We start from the raw sequence: 20,883 nt of genomic DNA on the forward strand, positions 1-20,883 counted from the left end.
CTTCTGAAGAAGGATCCAGACCTGAAACGTCAGCTTTCCTGCTCCTCTGATGCTGCCTGGCCTGCTGTATTCACCCAGCTCTACACCTTGTTATATCAGGGATTCTATGAATATGTTTGAACACGTTGATTGAAAATATTTGAAACTTGCCTGTTTCCATTGCCTTACACCAAACAATCCAATACCTTCTCTAACAGCAATTCGTTTACAGATCCACTGCAGGCAAATGATTCATGAAAGTGAACCAATGGCCTTCACACCATCTGCTTAGAAAGAGGAGAATGGAGTAGAGACGGGATACTTATGGGTGTTGTTTCCTGAGGGATCAGTTTTCTTGCACCTCTCCAAATGTTGACAAAGTCCCATTCTTCTCACATCTAACACTGGCAGGATAAACCTTGTTGGCAACTTCGTCTAACAGCTGCTCCCATTTCAGATCAGCTCCATATTTATGTATTTAAATAAAAATCTTCTGCATTCATAAACTCTAGTTGATTTCCTGACTTTCACATTTACAGGAAGCCAGAAGCAGTGCAAGTTGGCTAGAGGAACTTTTCGTTCTAATTCTGTAACAAAATGATTAGATGAATTCCCTCCCCACACCCTACGCATGCAACCAGAAACTCTTCCCAGACAGGACATGACATGAAGTGTCTGTTCATTGGTGAATCAGTCAATTTGTACAATTCTTAGTTTCAATATTCTCTGTGGCTACCTCTGCCTCACTACTCCACATTGGGATGGGATTAGGGTGGTGTAAGGTGGTCCAAAATATCAAATTTGCACTTCCAAAATGATGCATATGGCCCCCACCAGCATTTATGTGCCAAACATTTTCAGGATATCCAAGAGAGTCGCATTATGCTCACAAATATGTATAAAACTCAGAGACAAACATTAATTTTTAAAAATTTAACAAAGGAAAATTGGTATAATAAAAAAGACCCCTGTTTCCATTGTTCCTCCATGGATTCAGCTCATCAATGTAGAAACATAGACAGTATCAGCAGGAGTAGGCCATTTGGCCCATCCAGCCTGCTGCCCCATTCAATATGATCATGGCTGATCATCCAACTCAGTCCCCTGTTCCCACTTTCTCCTTGGAATGCTTTGATCTCTTCAGTTGTAAGAACTACATATAGCTCCTTCTTGAAAACATTCAATGTTTTGATCTCAACTGCTTCCTGTAGCAGAGAATTCCACTTCTCCTCATCTCAGTCCTAAATGATCTATCCCATATCCTGAAACTGTGACCCTGGTTCTGGATTTTCTGGTCAATGTGACCAAACATTCACTTTCACTTTCACCAAACATTATGTCTTTGTCTTTATCAAATAACTTCCTTTTCTATGGTCTTGTGCTCAGTGCATAGATATCACAAACAAACAGAGGGCCCTGCCTCATCACTTTGCAATGCAGTGTTCCCAAGGGTCACCCCAAAAAGGCCTTTTAACATTGGCACTGCAGTAGGCCATTCAACCCCTCAAGTCTGCTCTGCCACTTAACCATCACTTCAATTATATGAGTGGCAATGGTGCTTTTCAACACACTTCCCACGCAGAATGTCTAATCAAAATAAGATTGACCTCCCAGGTTTGTGAATCAGTAACTCTACAATATTATTTCCTCCAATATTGTTAAAATTCATATTTGCATTTTCCTCAATAGTTCAGTGACTTTCACCAACGAATGCCCATTGATCTATAATGGGTCTCAGCCTGACAATATTTCAATTTTAAAATTCTCTTCCGTGATTCTAAAACCCTCCATGGCCTCACCCCTGCCTATATCTGTGCCTTTCAGCAGCCCTGTAATCTGAAAAGTCATTACACTTGTTCAGTTCTGGATTCTTAGACAAGTTGGGGCTCCTTTAATTTAGAAATCATAAGATTGACACTGACCTGTAATAAGTAATTAAAACCGTGAAAGGGTTTGAAAGGTAAGATAAAAAGAAGAATTCTCCATCTGTGGTATAGTCCAGTCCGGGAGTTGTAAATACAAGATGATACAAATAAATCTAATAAGTAATTCAGCCAAGAATCAGACTTTATTTGAAATGTGAAACTTCCTGCCACATGGATTGGTTGGGGAAATAGCATAAGTGCATGAGGGGGGAAAGGGATAATCTGACAGGAAGGAATGAGGGTCATGTGAAGCCTAAACAACAACATGGACTACTTTGTCTAAATGGCTTCTTTTGTGCTGTAACTTCTGTGAAATTCTAAGGATTAGTCAACATTAGCATCACTGACAGATGCACTATAGGTGTCTAGGCTGACGTCTACCTTCATTGTTGTGATGACCCCTGGAAATAACTCCATAGAGGACTATTTCCTGTCACCAAGTCACCCTTTATTGACACATGGTAAGCCCTTGACGCAGGTCCAGCTCTCTCAGAGCCAGTTCTTAGCGTGTCAGAATGTCTGTTAGCCAGGGAATCCTGATCGGACCAGATTAACAACCCCAATCAGGGAACTCATATTCTATCAGGTCCATCTGGCTGACTTTGTTACAATCACTACAAACCCTTTAAGAGCATGGAGAATCAATACTTAATCTCCTTATAGAACTTATTGAGTATGAGTTCCCTTGGTAACATGCAATGGCCTGCCTAGCTAGAACTCATCACCTGAGTTCTTTATAAAGCAGACAACCTATCTTAACACTTGTTAAAAGAAATAAACCAAACCCTCAGCTCTCATGGCACATTGATAGTGTCCCTAACTCTGAACCAAGAGACCCAGGTTGAAGTGTATAACAACATCTGTGAACAGGTTGACTGAAAAATAATAAACCAGACCTCCAGGTAGGAAGGTAATAATCTAGTGGTTTTGTCTCTGGGCTAGCACTCCAGAGACCCAGGTAATGTTCACAGGAGATAACAAGGTGTAGAGCTGGATGAACACAACAGGCCAAGCAGCATTAGAGGAGCAGGAAAGCTGACGTTTTGGGCCTAGACCCTTCTTCACGAAATGTCAGCTTTCCTGCTCGGCCTGCTGTGTTCATCCAGCTCTACACCTTGTTATCTCAGATTCTCCAGCATCTGCAGTCCCTACTATCTCTAATGTTCACAGGACCCTGGTTTGAATCTGCCATAGCAGATGGTGGAATGTGAATTCATTGCATCATAGAACCTCCGCACTGTGGAAGCAAGCCATTCAGCTTATCGAGTCCACACTGACCCTCTGAAGAACATCCTACCCAGATCCACCTCATCCCTGCAACCCTACATTTTCCATGGCCAATCAACCGAACCTGCACTCGAACCAAAACATTAACTCTGATTTCTCTCCACAGATGCTGCAAGACCTGCTGAGCTTTTCCAGCAATTTCTATTTTTGGTTCTGCACATTTTGGACCATGGGAGCACCCAGAGGAAACCCACACAGACACAGGGCGAACGTGCAAACTCTATACAAAGAATCACCCGAGGGTGGAATTGAACCCAGGTCTCTGGTGATGTGAGGCGGCAGTGCTAACCACTGAGCAACCATGACATCCTATTAACTGGACTGGACTGGACTGAACTTTGAATTGAATTGAATTGTAAAAAGCAGACCCCTTCCTCTCCAACTCCATTTTGATTCAGTCCCTTCCCTCTCTCCCTACCTCTCCCTCACTCTTGATGGTTTCCATTGGTCAATATGGGCTTTGCTTGTAAATATTTAACAAGCTGCATGGGTGACTACTGGTGGGACACAGTGTTACAGTGATTTGGTGGTGGGAAAGTCGCTCAGTTGTGTGAAATAGCAGAAAATATGAAGAAAAAAAAGCAGAACCCTTCTTCTCCAATTCCATTTTGATTTAGTCTGTTTTGTCTCTCACTACCTCACCCATACTTTTGGTTCTTTGTATTGCCCTTAACAGGTTTTAAATATCTAAGTGGCTACACATGCGTTTTACTAGCAGTGGTTAGTGTTTAAAAAGGGAAACAGAAAAAGAGTGGTTGGAAAGTTATTCAGTTGTGTGTGATAGCAATTCTGGACATATTAAAACAAAAAGCCTCTGCTTAACCTCTTACGTAAAAAAAGGCCTCTGACTGTATACCACCAACTCAATACTGCAATAGCAATGCTGAACTAAGTTGCAAACATAACTTACTAAAATGGGACATGAAACACAATTTTCTGATCCAAAGTACAGTACATTGGTGAGGCCTCTTCTGGAATTTTGTGTCCAGTTCTGGTTGTCCTGTTAGAGGAAGGATATTTTAAGCTGGAGAGGTTCCAGAAAAAATTTACCAGGATGTTGCTGGGGATGGTGGGTTTGAGTCATAAGGAGAGGCTGGATAGGCTGGGACATTTTTCACTGGAGGATAGGGGGTTGAGGGGTGACCTTATAGAGGTTTATAAAATCATTAGGGGTATAGATAAGGTGAATTGCAGGTTTCTTTTCACTAGGGTGGGGATATCAAGACTAGGGGGCATATTTTTAACGTGAGAGGAGAAAGATTTAAAAAAGACATAAGGGGCAAATATTTAACACAGTGGAGTTAGTGTGTGGACTGAACTTCCAGACGAAGTGGTGGATGCGGGTACAGTTACAATGTTGAAAAGACATTTAGACAAGTACTGAATGAGAAATGTTTGGAGGAATATGAGCCAAGCGTAGGTAGGTGGGACTAATTTAGTTTGGGGTGTCTGGCTGGCGTGAACCAGTTGGACCGAAGGGTCTGTTTCTGAGCTGTATGACTCTATTAATGGATGACTCTATGACCTACTGAGGTGCAGTTGAGGGTACGGGGAGTGCAAGATATGATTGAAAAGAAAGGGAGAGGAAAATTTGTTTATTTTTGAATCTCATATTTCTACCTGTATTGAATACCCTCTCCAAAGAAAATTAGTCAACTGAAAATTTCAAAGCCAATTTCTGTCAGATAAAAGTATAGAGAGTTATGGAACGAAGGCTGGTGATTGAAGTGAAAATACAGATCGGCCATGATGTAACTGAGTGAGGCAACAGGCTTGAAGGATTAAATGACTGACTCCTGATCCCAAGTTCTAACTCTATAGAGATGTTGCCAAACAAGAATGTGTCAGCACAATGCTGCTATTTTAGTGAAAGATATTTATAGGTCTGCTCATCTCCACTCGCCTACGCATTCCGCATTCACACCTCCTCATTTCTGAATTATAGATTGTACTTTCTGTGTCACAGCTGATGTTGTGGGCAGAGAACAACAAATGGTTATCAAGTAAATCAAAATCAAGTAGGCACAGTTATCTGTTAGAGGTAACAATTACATGGTAAAGACTGAATACTTTAACATTGCATATACCTTATGTAACCTTCAATCAACACAAGTTTAAATTTGTTCCTTGGCACAGTGTAACTTAGAATCCTACAGAATAAGTTGTCCAAAGTTCTACTATGGCAACACTTTGGGAAAGCTATCAAATTAGTTCCACTCAACCAAAAACGAATTAAGATTCTTGAATTCAATCTAGTTCTACAATTTGCAGTGTTTGGAATTTGAACCATAGCCCGACTTTGCATATAGAAACCTCCTACAAACAAAGCACTATTGATAACGCAATCTACTTTAATGATGTTGTTTGCAGATGAATATTGGCCAGAAAACTTTGCTGCTGTAAAATAAAACAAAACATATTTTATATCCAGCTGAGGAAGCAAACAGGGCTACAGTTAAAGTCTCATCCAAGAGATGGCACCCTGAAAGTCCAGCACTCCCTCAGTACTTGTATCTGTCTACATTTTTCAAAACATTATAAGAAATGGGAGCTGGTGCAGGCCATTAAGCTTTCTAGCTTGCTTTTCTATTAGACAAGATCGTAGCTGATTTTGCCCTCAACTCAATTTTCCTAGACTCTCCACATAGTCCTTGACTCCCTTGTAACTCAAAAACTTAACTCAGCCTTGATTCTATTTAAAGAGTCAGCCTCCACTGCTCACTGGGAGAGAATTTCAAAAATTAACAAGCCTGAGAGAAGAAATATGATCTTAAAACCTCTTACTTTTAAATTGTGCTTCCTAGTTATAGATTCACCCATAAGGAGAAACATTCCCTCAGTATCTCAGCTACTTCAGAATGTTATATGCTTCAACAAGATCACATCTCATTCTTCTAAACTCCAGTATCAGTCCAACGGGTTCAACCTTTACCCATAAGACTACTTCTTCTTCCCAGGAACCAGCCGCATGAAGTTTCTTTGAACAGGTCCCAATGAAAGTATGCCCTCATTTTAAGGAAGGTAGCCAAAGCTCTGTACAGTACTCCAGATGAAATCACTTCAATTCCCTGTATAGATGCGGCAGGACATCCCTACTCTTATACTTCATCCCCTTAGCAATGAAGGGATCTACTTGCCTTCTTAATTACTAACCAGATACATGTGTCTGAGTATGATTTTGCAAGCTTGAAACTAACTGTGGCTTCTAAAGTTCAGATGGGATTAGCTGAATCAGCACTGATCAAATCAAATTTTCCTGGTTCATGCAGAGGTGTCTTTCTCTTCTTGAACAATTTGTTGCTAGTGTCTGGAATTGATAATAACTTGAGCTAATTTAGTGCTCTTGTATGCGACAGACATATTTATCAGATTATGCTACCTTTCATAATGTTTGCATCCAAATAATTGTGTAAAGTTAATCCCCTGCGAACCATTTTCTTGTTCGAATTGTCAGAGGTCCTACCCTCTTCGATCTTGGAATTTTGCTGCGGTTCAGGTTCCAATGGCACCCAAATGACTTCCTTGTTCAAGTGACCGGAGTAATTCAGTCCTCAACTTAACTAAGGGCAATTACTGAGGTATGAAGAAAGAGATGTCTAAAGGGGGCTGGCAAAATACATTGAGGGGAAAGTCTGTGGATGAGCATTGGTAGACATGTAAGCAGATATTTCATAATTTGCAGCAATTTTTTTTCTGGTGAAAGAGGAGGATTCTGTGAAAAGGATGAACCACCTGTGGTTAATATAGGTGGTCAAAGAAAATTTCCAATTAAAAACTAAGATATTCAAAGTGGCAAAAGCTAGTGGTAGGCCAGAGGTTTGGGATTTTTTTAGGAACCAGCCGATGACTAAAAAACCAATAAAGAAGGAGAAAATAATATAAAAACAAAAAGTAAGAGCTTCCACGGTATATGAAAAGAGATATATATGTATACATAAAGTGAGTGCAGGATCCTACTGGGGAATTGATAGTGGGCAACAGGGAAATGGTACATAACTCACATCATTATTTTGAATTGGTCTTCATGGTGGAGGACTCTGTAAACATCCCAAAGATAACAGATAAGGAAGTTGCTAATGGTAACCTCAGCTGGTGCAGGAATTGGACAAATGCTGTTCGTAATACTGCATTGCAAACCAGCCATCAAGCCAACTGAGCTAACTAATCCCCTTAAAGGCCATACAACCATAAGACATAAGAGCAGAACTTAGGCCATCAAGTCTGCTCCTCCATTCAATCATGGCTGATAAGTTTCTCAAACCCATTCTCCCACTTTCTCCCCATATCCCTTGATCCCCTTGACAATCAAGAACCTAGGTTGACCCAGTGGCCTGCATACAAGGGTATTGATGGAAGTGGCTGCAGTGATAGTGGAGGCATTGGTCGATATATTCCAGAACTCTCTGGATTATGGGAAAACGACTAGTGTGACACTCTTGTTCAAGAAGGGAGGAAAACAGAAATCAAGAAACTATAGGCCAACTAGTCTAACATCTGTTTCAAAGTCAGAAATTGCCTGAGAAACTGAGCAGGTCTGGCAGCATCTGTGGGGAAATTAAAGTCAATGGTTTGGTGACCGGGCTCGAAATGTTAACTCTGCTTTCTCTCAACAGATACTGCCAGACCTGCTGAGTTTCTCTAGTAATTTCTGTTTTTGTTTCAGATCTCCAGCATCTTCAATTCTTTGTTTTATTTTAGCCTAACATCCGCCATTGAGAAAATGCTGGACTCCACTCTTAAGGAAGAAATAGCAGGACATTTAGAACATCTAATGGAATCAAACCAAACCAACATGGTTTTGTGAAAGGGAAACTGTTTTTGACAAATTTGCTGCAGTTCTTTGAGGATATAACAAGCAGGGCTGATAAAGGAGAACTGGTAAGTATTTTGTATTTGGATTTCCAGAAAGCATTCAATAACGTGCCACATAAAAGGCTATTGCACAAGATAGGAGCTCACAGTATTGAAGGTAAAGCATTTGCATGAGTTGAGGATTGGTTAACACACAGAAGTGAGAGATTCAGGATTAATGGCTTTTTCAGGTTGGAACAACCCCTAGTGGGGTACTACAAGGTTCATAGAATCACACAGTACAGAACAGAATCTTCTGCCCAGCAAGTCTGCACCAACAAAACAACACTAAATCTACACAATTCCCAATTTCCAGCACATAGCCCACAACATTTCACGTGCTCATCCAAGTACTTTTTAAAGGTTGTGAGGTTTCCTGTTTCAACTATCCTCCCCTCCAAACTTTCTCCAGACTCTGGCTGAAAAAATTATTCCCTAAATCTCTCCAAATCTTCTGTCTTTCACCTTTAAATTATGTCCCCTTATTATGATCCTTCAACTGAAGAGAACAGCTCTTTCTATCCACCTTGTTTGTGTCCCTCAAAACTTTACACACCTCAATCAGGTTCCCTTCTGGCCTTCCCTGCTCCAAAGAAAACAATCCAAGCTTATCCAGGCTTTCTTTGTAGTTAGAGTGCTCCATTCCAGGCAACATCCTGGTGAATCTCCTCTGCATCCCCTCCAGTGCAATCACATCTTTTCTATTGTGCGGAGACCAGAACTGCACATAATACTCTAGTTGTGGTCTAACTGAAGTTTTGTACAGCTCCAACATAACCTCCCTGCTCTTATAACCTATACCACAACTGATAAAGGTAAGTATTCTGTATGCCTTCTTAACTAACCTGTTAGCCTGTCTGGCTGCCTTTCAGGGATCTGTAAGCAAACAACCCAAGATGCCTCTGTTCCACTGAGCTTCCTAATGTCCTGCCATTCATTGAGTACTCTCTTGCCTTGTTACTTCTTCCAAAGTGCCTAACCTCACACTTATCAGGGTTAAATTCTATCTGCCACTGATCTGCACAATCTGTCTATCTGACCAGAACCAGATTGTGCCCCTGAGAGGGAGAAGCTCCATTGTACAAACAAAAAAAAAATCAGCCATGGACAACCAAAGAGATAATCTAAAAGAAAGAACTTACAAAAATGCTTAAAAAGAAAAGCACAGATCTGGCTGAATGGGAGATACAAAATGACCAGCAAAGGTCCACAACTCAGCTTATGAGAGCTACTAAAAGGAGCTATGATGGGAAATTTATCCGAGACATCAAAATCAACAAGAAATGTTATAGCTACATAAAGGGAAAGCAGATGGCCAGCAGCAATATTGGCCTGCTAAGGACTGAAAGTGGGAATGTTGTCAATAACTCTGGGGAAATGGCAGACATGTTGAACAGAGACAACAAGGTGCAGGGCTGGATGAACACAGCAGGTCAAGCAGCATCATAGGAGCAGGGAGACTGACGTTTTGGGCCTAGACCCTTCATCAGAAAAGGGGGAGGGGAAGGGGGTTTTGAAATAAATAGGGAGAGAGTGGGAGGCGGATAGAAGAGGGATAGAGGAGAGGATAGGTGGAGAGGAAACAAACAGGTCGAAGAGGCGGGGATGGAGCCAGTAAAGGTGAGTGTAGGTAGGGAGTTAGGAAGGGGATAGGTCAGTCCAGGGAGGACGGACAGGTCAAGGGGGCGGGATGAGGTTGGTCGGTAGGAGATGGAGGTGCGGCTTGAGGTGGGAGGAGGGGATAGGTGGGAGGAAGAACAGGTTAGGGAGGCAGGGACGAGCTGGACTGGTTTTGGGATGCGGTAGGGGGAGGGGAGATTTTGAAACTTGTGAAATCCACATTGATACCATTGGGCTGCAGGGTTCCCATGTTGAACAGTTACTTTGCCTCAGTATTCACAGTAGAAAAGGAGGATAGTTCGCTAGAAGTCCCGAGGAAATTAATGGTGGATTGGGGCAGGGACTGAATAGAATTCACATAAATACAACATCGGTAACAAGGAAATTATTGGAATTAAAGTAACAAATCTACAGGGCCTGACAGTCTACAGCTGAGAGTGTTTTTTGAAGTAGATTGAAAGAGGAAAACCAAAGGATTACAGATCAGTTAGCCTAACATTTGTGGTGAGAAAATTGTTGAAGTCTATAATGAAGACACCTTGAAAATTTTCAGTTAATCGGGGAGAGCCAGCATAGATTCATGACAAGCAGGTCACATGTGACAAACCTCACTGATTTTTTTGAAGATGTGACTAAGGAGTAGACAGCGAATGTCTATGGATGTTGTTTATATGGACTTCTAGGAGGCATTTAGAGTCATAGAGTCCTACAGCACGGAGACAGGCCCTTCGGCCCAAACTGTCCATGCCAAACAGTGTCCATCTACATTAACCTCATTTCCCTGCACTTGGCCCGTATCATTCCAAACCTTTCCTATCAATGTATTCGTCCAAATGCCTTTTAAATGTTGTTAACGTACCAGCCTCAACCATTTCTGTTTATAGCTCATTTCATACACGTACTACCCTCTGTATAAAAAAAAGTCGCCTGTCAGGTTCCCATGTATTCTTCCCCTCTTACCTTAAACTAATGCCCTCTAGTCCTCGATTCCCCAACCCTGGGAAAAAAACTGAGTGCATTCACCATATCCATGCCTCTCATTATCTTATACACTTCTATAAGATCCTTCTTCAGTCTCCTATGCTCTAAAGAAAAAAGTCCTAGCTTGTCCAACCTCTCCCTGTAACTCAATCCCTTGAGTCCTTGCAACATCCTTCTAAATTTCTTCTGCAGTCTTTCCTCATGCAAGGTGACCAAAACTGAACACAATACTCCAAGTGCAGCCTCACCAACATCCTGTACAACTGCAACATAACTTCCCAACTTCTGTACTCAATGCCCTGCCTGATGAAGGCCAGTGTGCCAAAAGCCACCTTCACTGCCCTCTCTACCTGTGACTAACTTTTAGAGACCTGTGTACCTGAACTCCAAGGTCCCTCTACTACACTCCTTAAGGCCCTTCCATTCACCATGAAATTCCTATCTTGATTTGACTTTCCAAAATGCAACACCTTACACTTATCTATATTAAACTCCATTTGCCATTTCTTCCCCAGCTGATCAAGATCCTGCTGTAATCTCTGATAACCTTCCTCGCTGTCCATGATACCACCTTCATTAGTGTCATCCGCAAACTTACTAATCATGCCATGTACATTCTCATCCAAATCATTGATATAGATAACAAACAGCAATGGGCCCAGCACCGACCCCTGAGGCACACCACTACTCACAGGCCTCTGGTCCAACAAGCATCCTTCCACTATTACTCTCTGCTTCCTATCATAAAGCCAATTGTGTATCCAACTTGCCAGCTTTCCCTGGATTCCATGTGATCTAACCTTCTAGAGCAGCCTACCACGTGGAACTTCATCAAAGGCCTTACTGAAATCCATATAGACTACGTGTACTGCCCTGCCCTCATCAACCTTCCTGGTCACTTCATAAAAGAACTCTGACAAATTTGTGTGGCATGATCTCCCAAGCACGAAACCATGCTGACTATTCCTAATCAAACTCTGTCTTTCTAAATGCATGTATATCTTATCCCTTAGAATCTTATCAAGTAACTTACCTACCACAGATGTTAAATTTACTGGTCTATAATTCCCAGGTTTTTCTTTGCAGCCCTTCTTGAATTAGAGCACAACATTCGCTACCCTCCAATCTTCCGGAACCTCACCCATAGCTAACGATGATGCAAATATCTCAGCCAGGGCCCCTGCAATTTCTTCTCTAGCCTCTTGCAGGGTTCTTGGATATATCTGATCAGGACCAAGTGATTTATCCACCTTCATACATTCTAATACTTCCAACACCTCCTCTGCAGTGATATGGACTGTCCCTAAGATATCGCCACTAACTTCCCCAAGTTCCCAAGTCTTCGTGTCTTTCTCCACGGTAAACACAGAGGAGAAAGAGTGCTGGCTGTGTGGAATGCGCTGCCGGCAGTGGTAGCGGAGTCAGGTACTTTAGAGACTTTTAAGCGACTCTTGATTAGGTAAATGGAGGATAGTAAAATGTAGGGTATGCAGGATAGTTTGATCATAGCAGGATAATAGGTCGGCACAACATCGTGGGCTGAAGGGCCTGTACTGTGCCGTACTGTTCTATGTTCTAAATATTCATTGAGGACCTCACCCATCTCCTGTGGTTCCACGCATACATGTCCACTTTAGTCCTTGAGGGGTCCTATTCGCTCTCTAGTTATTCTTTTTCCTTTAACATACTTAAAGAATCTTTTTGGATTCACCCTATTCTTCTCAGCCAAAGCTATCTCATGTTCCGTTTTCTCCTTCCTGATTTCCTTCTTCAGTAAACTCCTGGCATGCTCTTGATCCCAACTGCCTGTTCCTCAGCCACGCCCTCCTTTTTTCTGGTCAGAGCCTCAATATCTCTTGTAATCCAGGGTTCCCTACGTCTACCAACCTTGCCCTTCACCCTCATGGGAACATATAGACCTGTGATCAAATCTCACATAAGAGACTGTTACCTAAGGTAGAAGCCCATGGAATTGAGGGCAAATTACTGACATTGCTGGGAAATTAGCTGAATGACAGGTGACAGAAAATGGGTTAATGGGTAGGTACTCAGATTGGCAGGATGTGAACAACAGTATCCCTCAAGGATCTGTGTTAGGGCCTCAACTATTCATGTTAATTATTAATGATTTGCATAACAGCATAGAAAGTCATATGTCCAAATTTGCTGATGACACAAATTTAGGTGGCACTGTAGACAGTTTAGATGATTGTATAAAAGTATAAAGGCACACAGGTGAATAGATAGAATAGATGAATGGATAAAACTGTGGCAGATGGAGTTCAATATAAGCAAGTGCAAGGTTATCCATTTTAGAACAAACAAGGGTACTTTCTAGATGGTATGCAGTGAAACACAGTGGATGTCCAAAGAGACTTGGGGATTCAGGTGCATATATCTTTAAAATGCCGCAAACAGGTGTAGAAAATAATGAAAAAGGCTAATAGAATGCCGGTCTTTATATCTAGAGGACTGGAGTATAAGGATGCAGAAGTTATGCAGCAGTTTAACAAAACCCTGTTTAGACCCCACTTAGACTTCTGTGAGCAGATCTGGGCACCACAGCTTAGGAAGGATATATTGACCTTGGAGGGAGAACAACATAGGTTTACAAGACTGATATCTGGACTTCAGAGATTAGGCTGAGGAGAGAATGTACAAATTAGGCCTGTTTTCTCTAGAATTTAGAAGATTAAGGAATGATTCTGATTGAAGATACAACAAGAAAAGACAGGATAGATAAACTATTTCCACTGATTGGGGATTCTGGAACTAAGGGGTTTAGTCTAAACAAAAATAGAAGTTGCTGGAAAAGCTCAGCAGGTCTGGCAGCATCTGTGAAGAAAAAGTCAGAGTTAACGTTTCGGGTCCGGTGACCCCTCCTCAGAACTCAAGTCAGAACCCAGTCTAAAGTCTGGGGCCAAATCATTCAGGTGCAATGTCAGGAAGTACTTCTACATACAAAGGGTGTTGAAGTTTGGAACTCTCTTTCACAAATGGCAGTGGATACTGGATCAGTTGGGCGTGTTTGAATAGGGACAGTGTAGAGGAATCTTTACTTTCAGTGAAAAGAGTAGTGGGAGCTCTACTCTATCTAACCCTGTGCTGTGCCAGCTTTCAGAGTGTTTGATGGGGATAGTGCAGAGGAAGCTTTACTTTCAGTTTAAATGAGTAGAAACAGTGAATTTTATGCTGAATGATAAGTAAGAGGATGCGAGACTGAACAGCGTGTACAGTGTACATGTGAACAAGGCTTTAATTGTGCACCTGTATTGCTCTGTGGATGACAGTGTCTTCCCAATCTTGAACCTGTCTCAACACAAACAAACACAGATAATGCTGGAGAAACTCAGCTGCTTTGGCACCATCTGAGGAGAGAGGATAAATACTGTGCTTGCTGGTGACGTCTACCAGAAGCCGGTACCCCTGGCTGATACTCGTACCACTGACAGACACCATTTAGTTGGTTGATCATCGGAGCTGCAGCTTACAGTAGACAATGTTGTGTCAGAATTTCACTTTTGGGTTTCTACCAGCATGATATGAATTGGAAAAATCATAAAGAAGTAACCACAACAATGTTGAACAGCAGAGTATGTACCTGTCAGGAGAGGCCACTAGTGGAGGATTATGAAGGTCATTCAAATCCTGCAGAAAACAAATAGCAAATTACTGTTATTCAAGCAGGTTCTAAAGACAGCCAACAAAACAGTAATACTTTTAGCAATCAAACTAGCATCTCAACAACATAAAAACGGCGTTAGGGAGTAGTCAATAAAAACCAAAAGAACTGCAGATGCTGGAAACCAGAAACAAAAACAGAAATTGCTGGAAACATTCAGCAGATCTAGCAGCACCTTTGGACAGAAATCAGACTTAACAGCTAAGTTCTGAAGAAGGGTCACTTGACCCAAAATGTTAACTCTGATTTCTCTCCACAGATGCTGCCAGACTTGCTGAGCTTTTCCAGCAATTTCTGTTTTTGTTGTTTGGGCAATAGTCGTCTGGTATTACAGAATTCAAAAATTGCTGAAAATAATGAGACATGCTGTGGAAGTTTTTCATCTTACACTGGTCAAGACAAACAGAAGAATACCAAATCTTAAATGCGGCAACTATTTATTGTCTATGAGTAAAGGGTGTTGATTGGTTAGCAAGTGGACTCTAAGGCAATACCTCACGAATTAGAATTTTTTTATTCATTCACTGGATGAGGGCATTGCTGGCCAGGTAGCATTTATTGCCCATCCCTAATTACCCAGAGGGCAGTTAAGAGTCAACCACATTGCTGTGGGTCTGGAGTCTCATGTAGGCCAGACCAGGTAAGGATGGTAGTTTCCTTCCCTAAAGGGCATTAGTGAACCAGGTGGGTTTTAGTCAACAGTCAACTCACGGTCATCATTAGAATCTTCATTCCAGATATTTTATTGAATTCAAATTCCACCATCTACTATGGTAGGATTCAAACCCAGGTCCCCAGAATGTTAGACAACAAGGTGCAAGGCTGGATGAACACAGCAGGCCAAGCAGCATCATAGGAGCAGAGAGCACCTTGTTGTCTCGGATTCTCCAGCATCTGCAGTTCCTACTATCCCCAGAATGTTGTCTGGTTTCTGGATTAACAGTTCAGCGATGATGCCACTGGGCCATCGCCTCCCTGACAGCACAAGGACACTTGTATAGGTATCATTAATGGGTATAAGGGGCGGTGGGAAAACAATTAGGATAACTTGGATATTATGCAACTTTTTTGTAGTATTGTATTTAATATATGAATATATGAATACAGTTAAGTTATAGATTATAAGTAATAGATAAATAGATGGGTTGTGGGATTTTGGAATTAATAACACACAGATGATGTTTTTGGTAATCTGACCAGAATGCTTTCTAGTTCCAATTCCTGACTGGTTGGTGCGTTCATCACTTGGTGAGGTAAATCCCTTCACCTTCTGTTATGACCTGTAGCCCCATTCTTGAGAACACCAGAGCTACTTAAACATCGCCCTTGACAGGACACTCATGAAAGTGTCCTCCAGAAAGTCCCATTTGTTGCCTCGTAGCCAGATGTGCTCTTCATGAGGTTTTCCTGTCAGCTTACTCTACAACAAGTGTCCATTCTTAACCACTGTGCTAACCATTCTTCAACCTTAAATCTGAGTTAGGGCTGGTTCCCTCACCAGATGTACCTTCACTGGGCATACCGAAATTCCTTCTTGATGTAAACTTTCTTTTAAAAATTGATTTTTTTCTTGAGATGTGAGCATTGCTGTCAAGGCCAGCATTTGTGGCTTACTTCTAATTACCTAATGAGTGGCTTATAAGGCCATTTCAGAGGGTATTTAAAAGAATCAACCACATTACTGTGAGTCTGGAGTTACATGTAGGCCAGCCTAACTAAGGACAGCAGATATCCTTCTCTAAAGGACATGAATGAGCCTGATGGGTTTTTAACGACAACTGATGATAGTTTCATAAAAACCATAAGAACTGCAGATGCTGTAAACATAAACTAAAACAGAAATCAGCAGGTGTGGCAGCATCTGTGGACAGAAACCAGACCTAATGTTTCAGGTCTGGTGACCCTTCCTCTGAACTGATGGTAGTTAGTTTATATGCAGAAGAGTGGGGGGAGCAGGATAGGAGTGAACGATAAGTAGGAATGGAGCTCAAAGAGAGAAAGCAATAGTTGGACAGACAAAGGAGTGGATAATGATCTGACTAGAAGGGTGAACAGCTATTAATGGGGACTGTTAATGGCTGACAGTGGGTTGTGTGTAATAGCAGACCACAAAACATTAACTCTGATTTCTCTTCACAGATGCTGCCAGACCTGTTGAGATTTTCCAGCAACTTCTGCTTTTGTTTCTGATTTACAGCATCCGCAGTTCTTTTGGTTTTTTATGTGATAACAAGGCCTGATGTGTGGGGGTTGGGGTAATGATATTGGAGAACTCAAGCCATAAAGTTGTTGAACTCAATATTGAGTCCAGAAGGGTGCAGCATCCCTAAGCAGAAAATGATAGTTTCATGGCCACCATTTACTGAGATTGAATTAACTGAATTTAAATCCCACTCACTGCTTTAAAGAGATTTGATCCTATGTCTGCAGAGTATTAGTGTGGGCCTCTGGATTAATCATCTCGTGACATTATCACGACACTCCCATCTCCCCTCTGTTTCAATTTAATAAAGTTGTTTCAACTGAAATTGCCATTTTCTTTCCTTTTCCTGTCTCCTCCTTCTCCATTTACCTTTCCTGAAATTCCTTTTTCTTCCCATTCCTGCTTCTCTCCCGTTTTCCTTTCTTTGATTTCTACTTCCAACTATCACTGTTTCCATTTCATCAGTTTCCAGCTTCTAGATGTTTTGCCACACATTTTGCAATTTCTGTTTTCCTGGTTTTCAGGCAGAACTCCACCACAAAATACCTAGTTACTCCTTTTAATTTTTACTCCTTTCAAGGATCGTGCCTTTAATTTTTCATAAGTTACCTTGTCCTATCCTAAGATTGTTAATGTCATTTAGAAACATCTTACCACTTTAATATAATAGACCCAAGAAAATATACTTGCAGTCTTTTTTTTTAAGAAAGAGCTTTTGAAGGAACATTATATTAATAGAAACATAAAAACGTAGAAACATAGAAGATAGGAGCAGGAGGAGGTCATTCGGCCCTTAGAGCCTGCTCTGCCATTCTTCACGATCATGGCTGATCATCCAACCCAATAGCCTAATCCTGCTTTCACCCTATAACCTTTGATCCTATTCGCCCCCAAGTGCTGTATCTAGTCACCTCTTGAATAGATTCAATATTTTAGCATCAACTACCTCCTGTGGTAATGAATTCCACAGGCTCATCACTCTTTGGGTGAAGAAATGTCTCCTCATCTCCATCTCACCCAACCTGTCGAGATCATGCTGAAGGATCTCTGCATCCTCATCATAGTTCACCCTCCCACCCAACTTGGTATCATCTGCAAACTTTAAGATGTTACATTTTGTTCCATCATCCAAATCATTAATATCTGTTGTGAATAGCTGGGTCCCAGCACCGATCCCTGTGGCACCCCACTAGTTACTGCCTGCCAATTTGAAAAGGACCCATTAATTCCTACTCTTTGTTTCCTCTCTGCCAACCAGTTTTCTATCTATCTCAAAACACTTCCCCCAACCCTATGCGCTTTAATTTTGCACATTAGTCTGTTACGTGGGACTTTGTCAAACACGTTCTGAAAGTCCAAATATACATCGACTGGCTTCCCCTTGTCAACTCGACTAGTTACATCTTCATACAATTCCAACAGATTTGTCAAGCATGATTTCCCCTTCGTAAGTCCAATGGGTCTCACACAGCTAGATTGGCAATGATTCCCTTCTCATTTCTCAGCACCCAGTCTAAGATGGCCTCCTCTCTAGTTGGTTTCTCCACATATTGGTCAAGAAAACCATCCCATATACACTCCAGGAATATCTTCCCCATTCCAATTTCTTTATGGTTTGTGGATACTATAGGAATGCCTGTGGAATTTTCAGCCACAGGAAACGGTTGAGGCCAAAATATTGAAGATTTTCAAGACAAATATAGATGTAGTTCTTGGGACTAAAGGGATCAAAAGATTTGGGGGAAATTTGCTGGAAAAGTGAGATCAGGGTATTGAAATAGGATGATCAGCCATGATTATGCTGAATGGTGGAGAGGCTCAAAGTGCCTAGCCCTGCTCCTATTTTCCATGTTTCTATCCTGGAAAACCAATTTTGTTACAAATGGGTGAGGAAGTGTGAACTGGCTCCACTCTTTTTAAACCTCTTTAATTGGCTGCAACCAAAGTTTATGTTCTTTTTAGTGCAAGGCATTCCTCAGTCCAATTAAATGTAGTTCAATAGTTCACCAGAAGTAATAAGGAATCAATTTCAAGGTTTATCCTCAGAGTGAAAGTATGAACAATTTTATTATCTACTAACTTTTGGAAAAAGTAAAAATGATGCAATGTCTAATGTACTAGCGCACATGTACAACATTGTGAAAAAGGACAAAGTCCAGTTCCAAAGGAAGATCAAAGGAACATACGATTTAAAATATTTGTGGCTTAAAAGTTTTAATTTGAGGTCGCAGTTGTTTAATTGAGTCTTGTAATTCCAGGTGGAGTCAATATTTCAGTTGTCCTTTAAATCCTCGCTGTTCAGATGTTTTCTCTTTATCAGATCTGTCACTGGGCACTTTTTGAGCGGCTGAGAGATCACCTTCTCTAACTGGTTTAGAGAAAACCTTGAAATTGATTCCTTGTTATTTCTGGTGAACTAATGAACTAATTTAATTGGATTAAGGTATGCCTTGCACTAAAAAGAACGTAAATACATCTTTTCAGTGCTGCAAAAGCAGCTCCTTGAAGTACAACTGGTTATGATTTCCAACATCAGACTTTCTTATTTTCAAGCTTAGTAATTCAAGAAGGAGGTGTCATCCACAATATACAAAATTTATCATACATTTGTAAAGCAAGAAAAGTGGTGAGGGTTTCTTTATGCTCAACTGGAAAGAACAAGTTTCAATATCCGTTGATCAAAAATATTAATTTCAATTCACATGATTTTGTTTAGATCAGTTTGGTTTCACAAAGCTCGGTTAACCTGTGTGGTCTGCTGATTGCAGTGGCCACTTTAAGACAGGATTTATTTTTTCCCCTTTAAAATCATTTTAGTCCATGAAGGCCCCAGGTACTAAAATAAGATGATTGACTTTGAAAATCAATAGTCCATATCTTATCACTATCATGGCCCATCTCTAACCTTCAGAGATAGTAGGAACTGTAGATGCTGGAGAATCTGAGATAACAAGGTGTAGAGCTGGATGAACACAGCAGGCCAAGCAGCATCAGAGGAGCAGGAAAACTGACGTTTCAGACCTAGAGCCTTCTTCAGAATGAAGAAGCCCGAAACGTCAGCTTTCCTGCTCCTTTGATGCTGTTTGGCCTGCTGTGTTCATCCAGCTCTACACCTTGTTATCCCATCCCTAACCTTCTCCCGTTCTGACGAAAGATCATCAGCTGGAAACATTCTACATACGTCTTTGCATAGATACATGTCAGAGTATTTTCAGCACTTCCTATTGTTAATACAAACTTCCTGTATCCTCTGTATTTTATTTTCGCTTCAAAGGTACTTCATTGGCTGCAAAATGCTTAATCATGACGTCCCACGGTTATAAAAGATGCTGTATACATGCAAGACTTTCTTTCAAAGTTTCCTAACGAAAGTAAATAATAACTGGATGGTCTCCTACTTTTAATTCCTATAGAGGTATGGCTCAGCAATATTACACTTCAAAGGTATAATTTCAGGTCCACAGGTGTTGTAAATTTCAGCTGCAGATACTTTATCATGATCAATGGACTCAAGCCACTACGGCAAATGGATCCATTCCACTTATGTGTCTAAACTAATTCACACTGCCCTGTTTGTACATGCAAGATATTGTTATGTGCCCTGGGATGCACTATGTCCTTCCCTTATCAGATGAACAATGTGTTTGTCAAATATGCTCTCGCCTGAGTTGCATTAGATTTTTTAAACGCTAACCAAGAGAACATTTACTAAGATGAGGTGGTGATGAATTCTTCATCCTCTATGTCACAGACATCAAGGCACAATGCAGAATAATACTAACCATCACACACACTCAATCTATATAACTGCCTTCATATAATATAAAAATTAAAATGTTTTTGTCTCCCCACATCAAATGGGTCACCTTGCCTGACTTGAACAGAACAACTGCTAGCTATTCGCCTGCAATAAGCCTGACCAACATTCATTAAAAAATCTGCATGCATGATCACAGCCCTTGTCAAATCTCATTGTCTGTGGACTTTCACAATGCCTGAGTTTCAGTTCTCTCATTTCCTGTGCCATAGGAAGTTCAACCTTAATTTCTGACCACTGTACATGTGCAAGGGTTTACCAAATTGTGCACAGACATCTCCTAAAATAACAGTAAGGTAATAGAGTCATATAGAATTTAGAATTTCACAGTGCAGAAAGAGGCCATTCGATCCTTCGTGTCTGTACAGGTTCCTGAAAGAGCTACCCAGCCAGTCCCATTCTCCAGTCCTATCTTTAGCTGTCTAAATTCATCATGTTTGAATAGTTATCCAGCTCTCTCTTGAAACCTCCCATTGAATCTACCTCCACTACTCTCCCAGACAGCACATTGCAATCCTAACAACTCTCTGATTAAAGA

General features: G+C 41.1%; 1 protein-coding gene across 2 annotated transcripts in view; it reads right to left on the reverse strand.

Moving 5' to 3' along the window:
- Positions 1-20,883, reverse strand: part of sh3bp2 (SH3-domain binding protein 2) — a 140,860-nt gene that overhangs the window by 85,805 nt on the left and 34,172 nt on the right. For both annotated transcript variants that reach the window (XM_048618860.1, XM_048618868.1), the window contains one exon: positions 14,245-14,291. In XM_048618860.1, coding sequence (XP_048474817.1) covers positions 14,245-14,291 — 47 coding nt within the window. The remainder of the gene's footprint in view (positions 1-14,244; positions 14,292-20,883) is intronic.

This window comes from Rhincodon typus, chromosome 3 (assembly GCF_021869965.1).
Source record: "Rhincodon typus isolate 14 chromosome 3, sRhiTyp1.1, whole genome shotgun sequence".
Classification (NCBI taxonomy): domain Eukaryota; kingdom Metazoa; phylum Chordata; class Chondrichthyes; order Orectolobiformes; family Rhincodontidae; genus Rhincodon; species Rhincodon typus.